Below are 18,796 nucleotides of genomic sequence, written 5' to 3'. Positions count from 1 at the left end.
AAGGCACTGCATACAGAAAAGGTCACAGTAAGGACAAGCTGAGAATTATGGCTGGGTGTCCTGAACCTAGATAAGATTTGAGGTCTTACAGTGAGTCTGTCAAAAGTAGCTAGGTTTGGATTCTAATTTTGAAATAGATCGATCGATTCATCATTACAGGGCCCAAAGGAGATCTCTTGGCACAAGCAGTGAAATTCTACCCAGAGCTAGTGAAAACAACATATGTTCCAAGAAGCTGCTTAGGAAGATTTTTAAGTACTGGGGAGTATCTACAAAAGCCTTAGACACTGAAAGTACAAAGGGGAACGCTGATAACCTCCTAATGAAGGAAGTTGCCAGAACTTACACCCCTGCTTTTTAGCAACAGCTAAATGGATTAAGGCTAATATTGCTGCACAGAAGCACTGTAGCAGTTGAAATTCTAATCAGGACTTCCATAAAAAGAGAAATTTCCTTGCTGGGTGAACTATAAGAGAAGGAAGTATAAATGAATCTGTTACTATACTTACCATGAACATCATTGGTATCCTCCCACATTTTCATATAAATACATCCTTTACCTTTATGATGGTCTGCATTATATAAAGACAGTGGTGGTATTTCCATGTCTGAAGAGAGTGTGAGAAATCATCACCGAGGGAACATTTTCTGTACTTGGGGAATATCAGCTAGCTGTGGCCTGAGGAAGAAGAAAATGATAAATTCACAGTGCTTCTGTCTGACACCTGCAAAATACCAGTGAAAAGACAGTTTATCTACATTTTTTGATGTTTATATCACTCAAGAAATACCTTTTGGAGATATGATAAATAAAACCTTGACCTGATTGCATAAAACTAAAGGAATGGAGTGAATGCCGCATTGTACTTTTGTTCGGAAAAGCTGTGTGTTTCCTTTTATGAGCAGAACCGCTGTGTGCTCCCATCAGCTATAGGTGCTCACTGCTGTTGCAGTAATGGGTGCAACGGGTGTTTCTTGCAGGTGTGTACATATTGTATCGAAATGCAAGCTGTGGGGCAATCTCTATTACAGAGTTCCCTCCTCCGTGGAGGAGATGGCATGGGATTATATTCAATTCCATAAGAGTCATTCCATAGCAATGAGGTGCCATTGCAGCAAGGCTTGAAGTCAGTAGGCTTTGCAAACAGCAGTTTGGCAGCAGCCCAGGTCTCAGCCACTGTATTAATACCCAGAATGCTCTACTGATTTACACAGAGCTTTATGCCAGAGCATTGCAACTGTCAGTACTGAGTATAACTAGATTAAAACTAGCTATTATTATAGCTTTTATTAAAGCTAGCTAGGGTAGTCTCCAAAAATTTGAAACAACATTAGCAGAAACAAGTTCAGACCTTGCATGCAGATACACATTTCTGGATAGTAAATACTTAATTCAAGTGAAATATGGGTCAAACAGATCTTTCTAAACAGAAAAACAGAGCTTTTTAGAATTGTTTCATTCCTGTCCTCACAATAGTGACTGATGCTACTATGGAACATTTCTTTACTATTTTTGCCTTCTTACTGAGGTGGAGAATACCCTTGTGAGCGAGACAGGGAAAGAAGGGAGAAGAAAGCTGTGAGTGGCACTGTTCTGAATTTTCACTGGGGTTAACCAACATTCACAGGAATTATGTACTGCTTTGTTAGGATAGTGTACTTGGATCGTGTTATTTGTTTAAAAAAGTTATGCRTGACTCTTGGGAGTGAGATGAATGTTTGTATTACATCTGTGATGTCTAGAATACTGCTATGTTTTTCTCTGAAGGGATGTCTTTGAAGGATTAAAAATGAGTGATCATCATCAGTCTCATGGATGAAAAGTGTGGCTTTTGTTTTCTAAACTTTCTATTGTCTTAGATGATTTAACAATACCGTTTTTTCAGAGTTGAGTAGTATAGTTAGATGTATGTTCGTGCTTTTCAATTTCTTTGCAAACACTGTGTGAGTGTGGTATTTTGATATAATATTTTGGAATTTCGGATTGGTCACTGGAATTACAGCTGTTTACCATTGTCTCTTCCTTTTTTTTTTTTTTTTTTTTTTGATTTTTTGGTTTTTTGTTGTTTTTTTTTTTTTTTTTTTTTTTTTTTTTTTTAGGAGGAAGAGAGGGAGGAGTTGGTTGTTCTCTGTCTTGCAAATTAATCCTCTTAGTGGTTATGAAAACAAATTGTGATCTAGGGATTTCCAAATCTTGTTTGCATAGATATTTCCATCAGCTGCACCAACAGGTCTGGCAGGACCTGTTCCTCTCTCTTTAAACCAGAGTAGGGAGTGTAGAGCAGAGGCCTCCCACTCTGTGGTCAGACTGCATTGGAATTTGATTATTTCCATATATTGGCAGTTGCAGTAGGAACCACAGGAGAGAGGCCAGAGGGATGGTGTAGTTTTAGCATCTCCCAGTTCTGTGCAGGATAAAATAATCTGAATTCAACTATTGGGGCAGTATTTGCTGTTGTTGCCTGTCCCTGGCTAGCTTATGTTTGGGAACTGCCACCAGAGCAGGGCTTACAGAGAGAGGGGTCCTGGAGCCTTTTGAGATSATCTCTGCGTAACTAGCAGTGTGTGTATTGCAGATGGGGACCCTCATCTTTTCCCAGTTCTGGTTTGGATTACATATCGATTATCTTTAACACAGTTTACATTCTAATCAGTATTTGTAGATTAACTAACTCTTYAAAATATCTTCTTTCATCAAAACTGAAGACAAGAAAGGTATCTTACTTTGGCTTTATAGTTTTATCTGATATTTTGATTCTTGATAAAACTATCAAGAATAGTTTTATCTGGATTTACTCTTGCTGTATTTGTATTTATCCAACTAAGTGAAAACAAGCACAAGATAGTAAAGTAGTATTATTTATAGAATTCAGTAGCAGCATCAGGCATAAAATCTCACAACTGCTACTGCCTATATGTGACTATATATAAATATATAGCCACTGATGCTTTGTGCTTTGAGAAGCAGCTTTGAGAAGCAGCTTTGAATAGCACAGAATTAGAACACTCTCGGGAAGTCAGAAAACTGCTGTTGCCTCTGGAATCTCTCCAGGAAACAGTAACTGCTCACAAGGACTGGAAACCTTGGATTGCAGCAGATTATAGCAGCATTCAGCAGCATGTCTTCTCATCTGATGAATCTGTGACAAAAATGAAATCAGTTGAGGATTTGAACATATGTTTCTGTTCTGCTAAGTCCTCCATGATATGTGAATACCATGTTTTTCAAGGAAGGGGATTGCAGCTAAGGGCACAGATTTTTATAATAGTACAAAATAGGTGACAGTGTGTGCTGCTTTACTGAATTTGATGAGCCAGCTCTCTGTCCTTACATGTATGCTTTTTCTTTTAATGTTCTTTCTTATTACAAGTAGCTTTTATTTTTAGACTAGCTGCTCTGTGGTAAGATGGAAGGTTAGCTGTGTGAAGTCAGGTGCTATTTTTGGTTTCGTATTAGGCTTCCCAGTTACAGTGCTTAAGGAAAGAATCTGTTATGCTGACTTTTTTGGGTTGCTGTGATTAATACATCTGTGGGCAAGGACATAGTACTTTCAGTAACAAGATGTGGGTTGTATTTTTTGTGCTTGAACAAATTGGATTATATGAACAGCACTTGTTAATTCTCTGTTTCTAATTTCCATTTATTTCTATGTTTAGTAAGATTGCTGTTTTCCTATATAACACTGGAAAACGAGATGCAGGATGTTAACTTTCACTGGTTGTGTGGTACGATATTAAAACAAAAAAAAGAGAATGTACTGGATGTTATTCTTTAATTGTAATTGTTACCACTTCTAAACAGCTGAATGTAATCAGTTGAACACTTGTGCACATGTTTTTGCAGAAAAAGATAGTTTTGTCCTTTACAGTAAGGATCATGTGTCTGTTTGAAATGCACCCAAATGCAGTCTTCTATTCCCACATGTGTGCTTGTTTTCTGAAATTAGCTCCAAGATGCTGGAAAATACATGCGTGAAATCATCTGCTTAAAATTTGAAACAAACACATGAAACATGGTGTGTGCTGCACAGTCATCTGTTCCAGAGGGCTGAGTAGCTGCTGTATGAGTGCTGGTGTCCTGGCTCATCTGTTTATGCAGCATTTCTGCACTGTCATACTGTATTAGGCGGTGCCTGGGCTTATGGCCAGGCTTTTCCTGTTTAGGAGGCAGCAGGCAAAGATTTAATGTTTCTGTTTGCCTACTTACTTTCTAGATTCCCTGTGGAACAGGAGGGGCTTTCTACCTCGCCTCCACTGCTCTGCCTCCTTACAGATGTCAGTGAAAGGAGCTTCATTTTCTAATGCTGACTGCGATAATGTGAGGTTGACATTGATTACATACTCATGCAAGAAGCTGATCTGGGAGCCTAATTCTCTTTATGATCTTTGCTTCAATGTTACTTTTTTCCTAGTTCCTTAAATAGAACAACAAGCTGCCCTTATGCAAGGAAAACTCAGTATCCTGTATGTATATTAAAAAACAAAAATACATTGGTCTAAACCCTTGAACTGTAAGCCTGACAGCTTCAGAAAACACTGCAGGAAATTAAAGGGAACTGTTTATACCACGGTGAAGAAGTGGAAACACTAAACTAGCTTTATTTGAAAAGAGGAAGTAAACWTGATGGTTACCAATGTGATTTGTCAGGGAGAATAGGCAAATAATTGACTTCTGATTGTTCAGAAACAAAGACTGGTGCGCAGGGCAAAGGTAGTGACCTTTGGGACTAGGGAGTTGCAATCTTTCCCAGTGAGAGTGAAGTAGCACTTCCCAGGAGGATTGTTGAGACACCTCTGATTCAAGGTATTAGCAGAGAGGTTGTATCTAAATTTTTCATGCTGACACTGAACAAGCAATTGGCAGCTTGTTGCAACAATGCATAACGGAAAAAAAAAAGTTTTAAGAGTTTCTGTCTTGGCTGCCTGTTTTAACTCCTGCTGAGCTGAAAAGATGTATGCGGTTCCAGCAAGGGCACTTACAATTTAATTTTTTTGAAACTTTACTCCTTTTTACTAGAAGTTTGAAGTAGATAAAATCCTCAGAAAATGTTTAAAAGAGAATGTATCTTACTTCTGTTTGTAAATTTGATTTTATTCCATAAAATGATACTACAGTATAAATTGATCTTTTAAGGCTGTCTTTTCTTTATGTTGACTGCTTCATGGTTAATAAATGAGACTAAAATAAAAATTAGATGTCATACTCTTGTGGCTCAAGRGGTGAGATATTAATACACTTCCAATTCTGCTGGGTCAAGAGAATGACAATGTGCTTGGCTTTGTACTCTGTTTGCTACTCATTGCTTCCTGCCTCTGACTTTTCCTTCCTCTGACAGCCATGCAAAAGCTACACTGGATGGTCTGACTTCCTTTGAAGCAGAAAGACTTCTTTGACTTAGGGATTTTCCTGGGGGAAAGAAATTCGATTTATTTATGAACTATCTAGTAGAAAAAAAAGGAATAAGCAAATACTAGATTAATTATGATTGGCTACAATTCTTTTTTTTTAAGATTTGAGAGAAATTGGAATCTTTGGTAATTTTCTAATGCATTTTTAAAATTGTGGCTTCAGTTTTCAAAAGTCTGTAGGATTTCTTTTCACAGAAGAATGAAGGAGGTAAGGCTTTGTCTTGTAGGTAAAGACTCATTCATATCATTTAGCTCTTCTAATTGTAACTTAATTATGAAGAATAGTTCCTAAACTCCTGCTGAAATCTGTCTATAAAAGATGGACTGCTGTTATGTTTTCTGATGGCAGTATGTCTTTTGCCTCATGGATTCAGAGCTAGCAGTAGGTGTTGGTGCAAATTACATTTTTAGGCATATAATAGTTCTAGGAAAGGGCTGTCAGTAGGATAATAGTTTGTATATTCTAGTCCTGTAGCTTAATCTGCCTGAAGCAGTATKTCTTTGGGTAGAGCTGACTTCATAGATTGGTTATAAATATTTGCCAGAAATACAAACCTATTTAAGAATCAAATTTAATTTGTCAGTATGTTATCATTGTKTTGAAAATTGATTTTCAAATGAGTGTGTTTCTCTTCCTTTCCAGCCAAATCCCCAACTACTTTTTTCACATTCTCACTTGATTTTTTTTCCTTCTGTTTGTAAACAGCATTTGTGCTTTCAAAGTACTTTTAATGATGTGAACTCTTCTACTTTTGTAGCATAATGTATGTATAACCGAAAAAACACCAGTAGGTTTTTGTTTGTTTGCTTTATGTTAAATGTAGAGAAGGTGGTGGATTTGCCAGCAAAATATAAGCAAAGACTAGGAAAGGGTACTAAGAAATATAAATAGGATTTAACACATATAATGTTCATTAAAATATCCATGCTTAACAAATTTACATTTTTAAAACCTTTCTAAATAGCTTTTCTAGGTATATTTTAATTTTAGATKTCTAAAAATGAAAGAGGAAGTAAAGGAGGCATGGAAGTCCTTAGCCTGTCTACTGTTGGCTATAATGATAAACAYGAAAGAACCCTCTCATGACCTTTTGTATGTCTTCCTTTAAAAAATACTTATTTTTTTCATTTTTTCATCTATGCAAATGAGTTCATCTTGTTCCTATTAAAAAACATCATCTGTGGTAACTGCAGCYATAGACAGGAGAAAGACATTCTGATACAGCTTTCCTGCAAGGCCACAGATGGAAAGCGCATGTTCTAAGTGCTATATGGATCTTTTACTCATTATAAACCAAGAAATAATTCATTCTGAATTGCATTCAGATTGGATGACCACAAAAAAAGACCACACGACTGTGACTTTAAAAAAGTTCTCAACATTTGAAACATTTGAAACATCTGAAACTCAAGTTTCTCTGTTTGAAATTAGATCTCTTCCTGATGCTTAACCTCTTTCAGGTGTCTAAAGCTATTCAGATTGCAGACTTCTTAAATAGAAGCTTACAGCTTCAGGACTAGCAAGAGAGAGTTGTTGCTTGAAATAAATTACCACAGATTTGATTGTTATGAAATACTTATGTGCAGCTTAACTAATACCATCTTTGTTCCTCTGAAAGGCATTTTAGGACATATTTTGAAGCACTGAGCAGTGTTTTTCAGCAGCATGCACAGAGGAACAGGCACAGAATGGGTAAGATGCAGTACGTAGGTATTTAGTGAAGAGAATCACCTGCTAGTTTCATTTAAAAAAAAAAAAATTATGATCCCTAAGTTATGGGAAGGGCTGACATGCTTTTCATAAAAGACTACCCACAAAATAATTTTGTTCGTTTTCCTAGCAAAAACACAAGTTGTACTACTAAGGAAATACTTAATCAAAAACAATTGTTATATAATCTAAATACAGATGATCTTTGGATCACACTGGGAGTCGTGAGGTTTGGAAGTCAGAGCACAGTGGACCGGCAGCATTCAGAACCCAGTACAAACAATATATTCAGTTCAGCTTAAACCTGGTACTTTATTTGCACGTGTGCRCATGTTCTCTCCACCCCCAAAAGAGCACTGTTACTGTTAGCTCCAATTTATATATTCTTTTTTAATTATAGAGTAGAAGGACATTTATTTTTAGCGTTTACTTGCACCATGGAAACTGCTCTTGCATGAAAGGCCTCCAAAATTAATTATTAGGCTGTATTCCCAGGAAAACAGAAGATTTACGTGAATTTTCTTTTAAAAATACTGCCCTTAAGACATGATTTGGTTATATGGGCTTGGTGTGTCCTGGTAGATGTTATCCATAACATCCATAATGGATATATGGAGAAAATATGTACAGACATTCAWACTTTTAGTCTTTACTGCCCTTGTACCACAGTGAGGATCCTGTTRTCAGGGCAGCTGCTGCTGCTGCTCTGCGTTAGCTGCTCTGGCACCTGCCTGGTGTGTGAACGCCCGTCTGGAGGCTATTGCAGAGAGCTGCTGTCACTGGTATTCTGGGTATCTTTCTGCTGCAGGTAGTAGAGGACTCTTCCTGGATATCTGTCAGTTACTATTATCACAGTGAGTAAAATATGCAAATAGTGCTGACAGGTACCAGGAAAAGAAGAGAACCTCATTTACCTAGAAGATGTTGTTTCTTTTAATTCTTCAGTTATATAGTCTTACCAGTTGATTCTGATTCTTAGCTTCTACACAGGTTTTATTTCCACGTCTTGCTGAGAATATGAAATTTTAGAAAGGACTCAGGATAGGGACAGGACTCATAGAACATATTCAGAGAAAAAACACAAAACAAAAAAAAAGCCCCACTTAATCAGTTTACATTTTAAAAAAAAATCTTACTACTAAGTCTCTGCAAGGAAAAAGTGCTTGCAAGGAGAAATTTGGTAGGATTGCTTGTGATTTTTTTTAGTTTTGTTTAAAGTATATATGTACTCTAGGACAAGCTAACCTTTTTTTTTAAGCTTTTGAGGTTTGTCTATGGTCTATGTCTGTTTTTTGCTTTTTGTTTTATTTTTTTTTAACCAAAAAAAAATAGGTAGTAAATACAAGAGAAGGTGCCTTTTCTAGTGAGCAGCAATATTTTTTTTTATTTGTTTGTTTCTGTAGCTGAGGTTCCCTGCCATTGTTTTTATCGGACCCTAAAGCACTTTGAGAACTAGAAGAACTGAGAATTTCAGACATGATAAAAGCACATTATAAAAGYGCTGTGAAAGCACAAACTTACTAAGTGTTGCTGACTAACTGAAAAATCAGTGTTTGAAAATAATGCATATATTTATTTTGCTTTGTATGCTTTGCTGTCAAGGTGACATGCTTGCAGGACTTTTTTGGAGATGATGATGTCTTCATTGCGTGCGGACCTGAGAAGTACCGGTATGCTCAGGATGACTTCGTGTTGGATCATAGTGGTAAGATTGTACATCCTGAACTCACCCGACTAGTCAACTCTTAACTCCTGTACATTGGAAAAAGTGCACTAACAAATCTCACTTATTTTCTGACCCTGAAGTAATATGAAGAACTGAATTTTAAAAGTATATCTGAAATCCATTTAAAACTTTTTTTTTTTTTGATATCTGTGGACTGTGAGATGCTGTCATCGCTGTCTGGCTTCGATTTTTGAGAAATTTCAAAAATACAGAAGCAGCTGCTCTTTTCAGGTCTAGAAGAATTGCTCTACTTATTTCACACATTTCAGTCTTCTCTGCTATAGACCCCATATTGAGTCAATTTATATTAGAAGATTGTTGGAAAGGCTTGGGGACAATAGGCGAGAAGGTGAGACAAAGACTTTTGTCCATGCTGTCTTCCATTGACAGATAATGGATTTAATTTGTTTGAGAAAGTTACTGATCCATAAAGAGAAAATTTGTTGCATAAGTGCAAGAAAAAACTCTGAACACTACCAGGGAGCTTTAGAATTGGCTTGGAATATSAAATTGTGTAAATCGTTTTTCTTGGGTTTTTTTTCTGTCCATATTGGTTCAGCTGTAGAATCRCACTGACTTTATTTTATGAAAAATGAATCTGTGACAATGAAAACGTGCCCTGGCAAGCATTGTCAAATTATTGAGGAGAATAAGAGTGGTGGTTGTTGTTGTTTTGCCTTRCTCTCATGTAACTGAAAGCAAAAACATGCACTCTTTTTGTAATTTTTTACAGATGTGACAGTTTTATTAGAAAATCTTCTGTTTCATCAAAAAGCTTAAGTACATATTTATCTACACTGATCCATGTACTTGGATGGTTGGGAGATTCAACTGGCTGCCATTCTGCTATTGCTGATGGTGTTGATCCAAATAGTGTAATGGTGACAAGAATTAAGATATAATTTTTTCCCATGCAAGTGTGGGAGATAGTGGTTGTATTAGCTCACGCTGCAAATCCCAGGTTGACTGGTTCTGATTTTGACTTGAGTTACATTGACATCATAGTGATGAATAACAGGGGAAGTTAGAAGGGAGATTGATGTGATCTGTTTGGAAGACATTTGTAGTGGATGCTAACTGTAGTAATTAAAATGTTTCTAAAATGCCAGTACACGTATGACTTACTATTTAGTCTGTGCTTTTTTTAATGATATATAGGTGCCGGTAAATGGCATGTTGTCTCACCTTTTAAAAATAATAGTCAATTTTCACCTCAAAATTGGTCAAAATGTMAGTTTCTTGCAAAAGAAGGGGTGATCTTGCTGTGTCCTATATGAGTCTCTCACTACAGCATGCAAGACTTCCTAAGTTAGTACAGGAACCTGGGCATCAGCTGACCCTTTAACCGTTTCAGCTGTGCCTAGGTACAAAGCCAAATTGTAGTCATAATCCAGTTTTAAGGGATGAAGAAATACCGTGTTCAGAATACTGCAGCTTTTGGCCAGCTYAAAAAATTTTGTATGGTATTGGGTTCGAGTTTGGAGATTCTTCTATAAATTTGTTTTATTCAGGCAAACGTGTTTAGAAAATTCATTTTCTGGACAATAAACAGCAAGAGTAGGGTTTGGAGAAAGTCTGTATGCAGAATTATTTTCTAAACTCCATTTATCTGCTTGTAGAATGCCGTGTTATGAAGTCATCTTATTCCCGATCATCTGGTATAAAGCATTCTGGATCCAAAAGTCCGGGACCTTCACGTCGGAGCAAGTCACCTGCCTCAGGTACAACTTGTAGTATGGGACTGAACACATAAAATATATACAGCTTAGAATGTCTTAATTGGATAAAGAAGATCTTGTCCCTGTGTGAAATAAAAGTGCAGTGCTTTGTTTCTTGAGGGGAAAAATACCTATGAGAATTTGTTTCATAGACTTGCTATCCATTACTGTATAATAGAATATGTATTTATCTTTGCATCCTGAGAAGAGACAGACTTTCTGTTTTTCTTTCATTAAAGAAGACAGGCTTTTTCTTTCTTTTATTAACACAAAAAATCATTTTGTGAACTCTAGAATAACTTGTGCTAGTTGTACACTTGGGATACATTTAAAGCATAGCACTTGATTTTCTTTATTATGCTCTATTAACTACAAGATGGCTATGTGCTTGAACTCATATTCATTGAACTAAAGTATACTCCTAAGTTTTGAACCTGAAAGATTTTTGCTATAAAAACCACATATTATAAAAATACAGGATTTTGATGTTTCAAATCATTTTAGGGGTTTTTCTGCAATGTTACTGCCCATTAAAAGAAACTCTTCCTTCTTTCCTATAGTTTTGTACAAGTATTCATGTTGTATATTCACCTCTGGTTTGGCCAAATACCCTATGCCCCAAGCACTGAATTYTTTATGCAAACAAAAAGGAGAAACTTTATTTCCCTTTCTTTTTTAGGTCATTTATTTTCTAAATATAATAAAACTTAATTGATTCTTTTTCCCTCAGACCTGGAAAAGTAGCCCTGAAATCAAACTCTGAATATGTAAATATACAATGCTCTGTTGTAGCTGTACCTATGCATGTAARCTCCTGTGCGTGTATTCAAAACTGCAACATGTTCCATAGTTTCATATCCATATTTGTTTTGCTTAATTGAAACTGATTGAAGTCATTTCATGTCCTTAAGCTCTTTAAAAGTGGAATATTTACAATCTGTTTATAAAGTTTGACTATTTAACTGAAACTGAAAGACTTCAAGGAAAGTTTGCAATAACAGCAAAAAGAGAAATGCAGCATGAAGTACAAGTTCCACAAAGTTTCAGGCAATCCGGTTAACTCCGGAGATCTACCAATTATGACTTTTGTCCAGAGTACTTAGAATCAGTGCTGTTATTCCTTATTTCTACTTGGAAACCTTCATTGGCTAGGTTAATATGAAAATTTTATATAAAGTGTCTGGTATTTATTCTTCTTTTTATTTGTCATTTTTTCTCATGTCATTTTTTAGTTATCCTTATTACACTTCTTCCTATCATGCATGTTCAGAGCTGTTTAATAACCTCTCTCCTTAATGTCTTTTTCCTTTGTGTCAAATATATGAGTACAGTAAAGAGGGGTGGCCAGTCCAGTGCTTATTCTACAGCAAAATCCCCAGGTGAGCCATTACTATTATGGCTGTATATCACCAGTGTGTGTCCTTCCTGTCTATTAACCTTTTCCTTTGTATTTGATGGTGTTTTGAAAACATAATATATTTTGTGGTCTATAAAAAAGGGATATTATGGGTCTAGCTTAACTGTTAAAACATCTGAATGAGGTAAGGTAAAGGATGCTGTATAGTAGTTGGACTTTGGCTAATGGTGCCAAAGTAAGAATTGTAAAGGTACAATGTTACTACAAGCAGAGGAACATCCTGAAGAGCAGTATCTTTGTAATGTAAAGTGTATGATAGTAGAAAATACCAACCAATCCAAAGAAGGGTAATATTTACTAGGAAAAAAAAGCAATGCAAGAATGTGCACTGTAGTTTTTAATTCTATTTGTAATTTCTTACATTCTGCTCTTTGTGTTACTTCATCCTAAGTTCTGGAACACCAAGAGGCCCATTTAAACCTTCAAAAAAGTCATYTCTGGCATTGTGCTAAAATCCAAAGTCTCTTTTAAGAAACATACTTGCATTCAGTACCATAGAAGTTATGACTTTGGACCATATTTGAATTCAGCTTATTAAAAGGTACTAAAGTTTTTCAGCCTTACATATGCTAAAAAAAATAGGATCATATGTCCTACCTAAGAACTACAGAGGAAAAAAAATCTATATATTCAGCCTGCCATACGTGTGGGGGGGAAAAAAAAAGTCTGCCTAAAATGGAAGTTATATTTAGAAAATAAAATAGAAGAAAAAAACTGACTATACACGAAATAATAAGAAATCAACAGCATTGAACTAACCTAAGTGCCAAAAATGAAGCACATTGCTTGTGCGTTTTTCGAGTTTACAAAAAAAATACTGCTGTTCACATAGCAGTTCCCTTGTATGCAATGTCATAGGTCAAGCCATATCTACGGGCAGCTCTCTTAAACCTAGACTTTTCAACAGAATGTGCCATTTGGCATAAAATCATAGAAGGATTCAACCTGGAAGGGACCTCTGGAGGTCATCAAGTGGAAGCCTTGGCTTGGAGCACTACCCTTCTTCACCAAGTGCATCTATGAATCTTAGTGAGGAGTTAGGGCCCTCTGAGTGTTTCCTAGCGGGCTCTTCCTTACGCAGTTAGGAGAGGGAAGAGGATTATACTAAAAATACAGTTTAGTGGTCTRTCCATGCTTAAAAAGATGGTAGTGACAGAGACAGTAATTAAGGATATGTCATAGTGTGGACCTTAGGTCATTTTTCCTGAACATGACAATTTTCTATGAGGTGTATAAAGTGAATTTGTTAGTAAGWGGATTTTTGCTGCTGTAGTAATAATTGACTGTCTAGAGGCAGGTTATTCTAATGAAACACTTGATTTTTGTTGATGAACTAACAACTTTAGACACCAGAAATAGTTCTGAGATGTAAAGTAAATTGTGTATGACCTTTGAAGAAGCAAAAAACAGTGAGCATTCAGCAACCCTTTTCATCTTCATACCAGCAAAGTCTTTATAAAATAAGGAAAAATAGTTTTGCTGAGTTTAAAAAAGGTATAAAGCAGTGAATGAGAAGCAGTGAATAGGGCTAGTAAAAGGAATTCATGCTCCCCGAACCTTTTGTTCATCTTCTTAGAAAACTTGAACTAAAGTGGCCTATTGCTCTGAATGGCAACTCTTGTTAAATTTAAAAACAAACAAAAAAAAGAATAAACAAAATTACAGTAATTTCAGTAGAAAAGAGTAAGCTTTTAGTCTGGAAAAAGATCTGAGAATATAAATCCAAGCCATCAGATTTCATGATAGATTTTACTCTGTAGCTACATGCAAACTACTTGTATCTTAACATCATGCATAAGGAGGAGAGAGATTGTTGTGAACAACAGAGCTGTGTGGAAGCTGCAAAGCAGTCAGCCTGGCCTACTGACAGATAGACTCTACTAGGAATAAAAATAGTAGTTACAAGGAGTGTTTAGCACTGAGAATTCTAGGGTTTTAAGTTAACAGACACTTGTAAAAATAAACTCACTAGCACTGGTTAAGAAGTGAGGCATAATTTGTGACAGACTTTTGCATGTGTAAAGAAGATGTGGAGGTGTAGCCACGATTTACTTGAAAGATAAATTTCCATTTTGCAGGTTGTTTTTTCTTTCTCTAAAAAGGGTTCTTCATTGACAATTAGCTGTGAAACTTTTTAACTCCTAAATTTCTGCCCAGTGTTTTACTCTTTTGGAAAAAAAGAGAGATTTGGCTGGAGAAAATGGCATTACTTCATTTTGCATAGAGTTTTCTTATTCCAATTGCATAATGAAATTTATCATTTTTTTTTTTCATAGAAAAATGTGTGGACTGACCTAAGTGCTTATTCAAGTCAGCAGAGATATAGCAGAGGTTGTGTCAGGTCTACAAAAAAAAAAAAAATGGAATTAAAATGAAAAAACTCTTGAAATCAAGMTGTGTTGTATGAGAGCATAAAATTTATTTTTAAATGCTTTAAGTCTGTTTTAATCTTCATATGCAGATTTTAGTGCTACTTATTCGGAGAGACATGTTATGTTTAAAAGCAAGTTAASAGATTATTTCACTCGTCATTTATTTCCTTTATTTGCTTTTGTTGCCTTGGCCAGTTAACGGAACACCAAGCAGTCAGTTATCCACTCCAAAGTCTACCAAGTCCTCCAGTTCCTCACCAACCAGCCCAGGCAGCTTTCGTGGACTCAAGGTTAGTACCAGAATATTAAAGTAACAGACTTGCCTTTCATTGAATGAAGTATTACAGTGGTTCTGCAGAACTAAGCAAATGAGGTACTGAATATGCAGGGCAGCTTGCTAGTAAGTTTGAATCAAAAGTGGTAAAGACATCCAAAATGAGATTTTTATTTATTTTGTTTGAGTGCAGAATCTGACTTTCAGACATTTAGAGTGCTGGTAGCTTGAACTTGCCAAATTTTCCTTGAAATCTTTGTTCAGAAGTCCCTGAAGTGATTTATGCTCTTTTAGCATATTATAAATGTAGTATCATCTTCTGTATGCCTTACACTCTGCAGCATTGCCCCAAATTTTCTTTGAAGCGTTCTTCTTCATCTTGTGGCACACCACTTCATGCAATTTACTGTCTGAAAGCAGCGAGCATGTGAGAAGGTCCTTTGTAAGGAACCTGACATCTGGCTGAGACTTTACTCTGTGGTGCACCAGGGGAATTCTCTTCCTTTCTCACTTAAGAAATGGTAGCATTTACAGTTCTTAGAGGCTGTTTTGTGCCTTTTGCATGGTAAAACAAAAGGAAAGGTTTGGAGCAGAAAAGAGCATTTTACTGCTTTTTTACAGCTGCCCTTCAAAGGAGAATTTTCTTATGATATCATCAATTGCAGCCTTTCTGAAGCACACTGGAGGATTTTCTCTTCAATTATTCTGATCAAGTAATAGCTCCCCTTGGTGAACAAAACAGTTGTGAAGAGTCTGCATAATTTTATGGAAAACTGTTATCTCAATTAGGAGACCAGCAAAAGACGTGATTAGAATAGTATTTAGATTTGGTTTTGACATGCTAATTGTTGAGTCTTTGTCCATTTTGCCTGGAGTATTGCATGTGTTCCTGCAGGCTTCTGTGATAAATTGAGGAAAAGATTGTGATGTTTGATAGATTATAATACATTTTTAGTTGTTTGGTTTATGGTATCAATCTCTGCMCTAGGTCATTGAATTCTGTCGTCCATCTGTCAAAAGACTGGTCTTTTGCTGTGTTCTCTGTCTTGATAACTATCTTCTGTAATGCGTATTCAAGAGCAATAAAAATATTGCTGACATTGAAAGCTAGAGTTACATATTTTAGAATTTGTTTCAATACCTCTCCAATAAGATTTACTGTAGAGGACCTCAAAATCGTTGGACTTAAGGCTCCCTTCTTGTCTGGTCTACAGCTATACTTAACAGATGCTCTTTTAGTCCTCCTTTAATGAAATTACAAGTTGAGAAACCAGAAAATTTGTTTCATTTTCTCCCATGCTTTCCCATTTGCTTTTAGCAGATTAAAGCTCCATTAAAACAGATAATTCTGATAGTAATAAGCCATTTTCAGGGAAGCAGACATGTCCCCTTTCCCCTTCACTGTCAATTTCCCCAAAGTAGGCTGTTGTACTTTTTCATTTTGGAGTTTAATTGATGCTGGGTACTAATGGGTTTTCATGTCAAATAGGTCATCCCTAAATGACCGAAGAGCTGGAAAACAGCAGAAACAAATTAATCATCCCTAAYGTGTGTTACTGAAGTAGTGGCAATCTCTGATTTTATCCCACTGACAGTAGTAGGAGAATCCCAGTTGTGTTCCTGAGACAGAGTTAGCTGGTGAATGTCAGGACAAGTTCCAAAAAGAATGAGTACACTTCGCAGTGACCCTTTTGTCCTTGATGATGGTCTAGCAGGGATGACTGTTTGGGAGCAATATTCTGCTAAGTAGGAGTAAAATCAAAGAAAGCAACACAAAACCAGTAACAGGGAGGCATGGTTTTAAGGGAAACTAGAATCTTTAAGAAACCTGGTTTTGTTCTATGTAGAAAATAGATTTCCTATTTATTTGTTGATGAAATGGTTAACACGCCTTGTAGGAGAATCTGGTCTTGCCTAATTACTGTGTGGGTGGGTTTTTTTTTTTTTTCTTTTTGGTTTGGTTTTTCTTGTTGTTGGGAAAAGGGAACAAATCAAGGTTGATTTTTGTGTTTGCTGCAAAGAGCAGGCCAACAGAGCAGCTGCACACAAAATTCCCTAAAAACTCATGTTTCTCTGATTGCCAGAGTAAAATCTGTGACTGTAGGCTGGAAGCTGGCTAATGAAAGTGAAGATGAATGTGGAGCTTGAGTGATAATCCTTGTCATCAAGGCAGTAAACCAGCAAAAGATATCAAAGACGATGTTGTTCTTTTTCTCAGTCTCACACATTGAGTMTTCCATCATATTGTCTGCGTGCCGCTTCTTTTAAAGTGAAGCCCTTTCATTCCCCCAGGAATTCCTCCTTCACAACACTAGATCAGTAGCAGTGGTAGGCTCAGAGACCAAAAACCCCTTGCAGGAATTAGTCCCGAAGAGCAGCTTATCTTTTAAGATAAGCACTTTCCCTCTGCTCTTTTTAGCTCTTCCATCTAGAATCTCATTGTGCAATTAGTTGTTCTGTACTGTAAATCAGTATGCCAAATCAGGCCTGTCCAAAATCCTCATCTTGCAGAAGCATTTAAAAAAAAATGTATTGGAGTCTGAGATTACATTAAAATCATTGGAATTTAACCTCAACAAAGGCTATAATATCGTCCAACAACCCCTTTCATTCCAGTAAAGAACAAGTACAGATGACATGATCATGCCTCTTGAGTATAGCYGAGTGCTGTATGAAGAAGTATTACCCCAAAGCGGCACACACAGTTGCCCACACCGTTATTTTTACTGAAGGCTGTTTATTTTTAACTTTACAGTTTAGCTCATTATGAAGCATTTCACTTTACAGAGGGTTTGTTTCAAGGACAGKATTTAAATATGAAAGGTAAAAAGCATAAATGACTGCTCTGTACAATATGCTTTTTTGGATGAGCRAGCTGTGCTTTTTATATTTCTTTTAGCTTTCCCACAGAGATCAAAATTTGTTCATAGATCAAGAAAAGCAACAGTATGTTAGGTGACACAGGACAAATGATCAAGAAGAGAGACATTTTGCTGTTCTAGACAAATGACAGTTGAAGAGTATAGCACTTTGTTTATATCCAAGGCAGTGTTAGAAATGTAATCCTGTTAGGGGTACTTTGACTCTGACTCTTCTTGTTAACGTATCAGTAGTACTGTAATTCCCAGTTTGAAAGCGTTAGTCAAATCATCCAGATCATTTTTGGAAGAAGTGATGAGGAAAATGAGACCTGTATGAGGTCCTGTAATTTCCTTGTGTCTACTTGGATGTGTTTTGCTGCCCCCTCTTGAATTTAAGTACCATGAAGTCAAGATAATTTGGGGGGGAAAAAAAAAAAGCTTCACATTGGCATTTGGCATTTTTGGAAATCCCAGTTGTGCTAAATAGCWTTGGGTTTGAATTTGTCGCAGTAATACTTTAATTGATTGGCCAAATGACCAAAGTGAAAGGGCATTAAAAATTGATCCAACAAATCACTTAAGCGCTTGCTTGTCTTTAAGCTATGGAGTGGCCCTTTCTACTGCAATGAGACAGTTAWTGTACTTGAAGCTAAACATGTGCTTAAGTGATTTGATGGATTAGAGGTCTTCATCAAGGCTTTGATGTCTTCCATTTTRTGCACATTCACTCCTGTTAGGTGGAATATTGAAAATATGTGCATGGAATTATTCAACCTAGTGGCACTGAGGAATTCTTTTTTCTTGCCCTCAGGAATTTACAATTCAGAACCTTTATTGCTACCATTTCCTGAATGAAGACTTTTAAGCTCTGCTTTTTCACTCCCAAATCAGAGACTGAAGTTGTGAACCAGGCTTTCAGTGGCACTTGGGCCACTCTCTCCCTGTTGTTTAAACATAGGTTTGTAAATAGTTTTGCACATTTAGGAACCAGAGTTAATTAGAATAAGAGTTTCTAATAAGTATGACTTTAGGAAGGAAGGGAAAAATGCTAAGTTAATATGTCAAGGACCCATTAGAACAYTGGGAATTAATTTTTTGAACGTGTGGGGATGGCATACCTAGTGTGAGTGTTTCTCAGAAACCACCTGTCATCTTGGTGAACCTAGCGTCTCGAGGTGGAGTCACTATTTATAAAATACTGTTATGTACAAAACAACATGTTAAATGGTTTTGGGGAGCCTGGAAAAATGATTACTCTTCCACTGAAAAATCACCGCTGTCTGAAGTAGCTTCAAATAGTTTTTWTTC

General features: G+C 36.4%; 1 protein-coding gene across 2 annotated transcripts in view; it reads left to right on the top strand.

Moving 5' to 3' along the window:
* Window positions 1-18,796, top strand: part of DCLK2 (doublecortin like kinase 2) — a 65,288-nt gene that overhangs the window by 22,319 nt on the left and 24,173 nt on the right. The window contains exons 3-6 of one of the 2 annotated variants that reach the window (XM_026042620.1): window positions 8,723-8,825; window positions 10,466-10,567; window positions 11,896-11,943; window positions 14,549-14,643. In XM_026042620.1, coding sequence (XP_025898405.1) covers window positions 8,723-8,825; window positions 10,466-10,567; window positions 11,896-11,943; window positions 14,549-14,643 — 348 coding nt within the window. The remainder of the gene's footprint in view (window positions 1-8,722; window positions 8,826-10,465; window positions 10,568-11,895; window positions 11,944-14,548; window positions 14,644-18,796) is intronic. The other variant, XM_026042621.1, reaches the window with a different exon arrangement.

Source organism: Nothoprocta perdicaria, unplaced genomic scaffold (assembly GCF_003342845.1).
Source record: "Nothoprocta perdicaria isolate Ctin4 unplaced genomic scaffold, notPer1 scaffold_31, whole genome shotgun sequence".
In the NCBI taxonomy this organism is placed as follows: Eukaryota; Metazoa; Chordata; class Aves; order Tinamiformes; family Tinamidae; genus Nothoprocta; species Nothoprocta perdicaria.
Note: the sequence above shows the minus strand (reverse complement) of the source record. Positions and strands in the feature narration are given on the sequence as shown.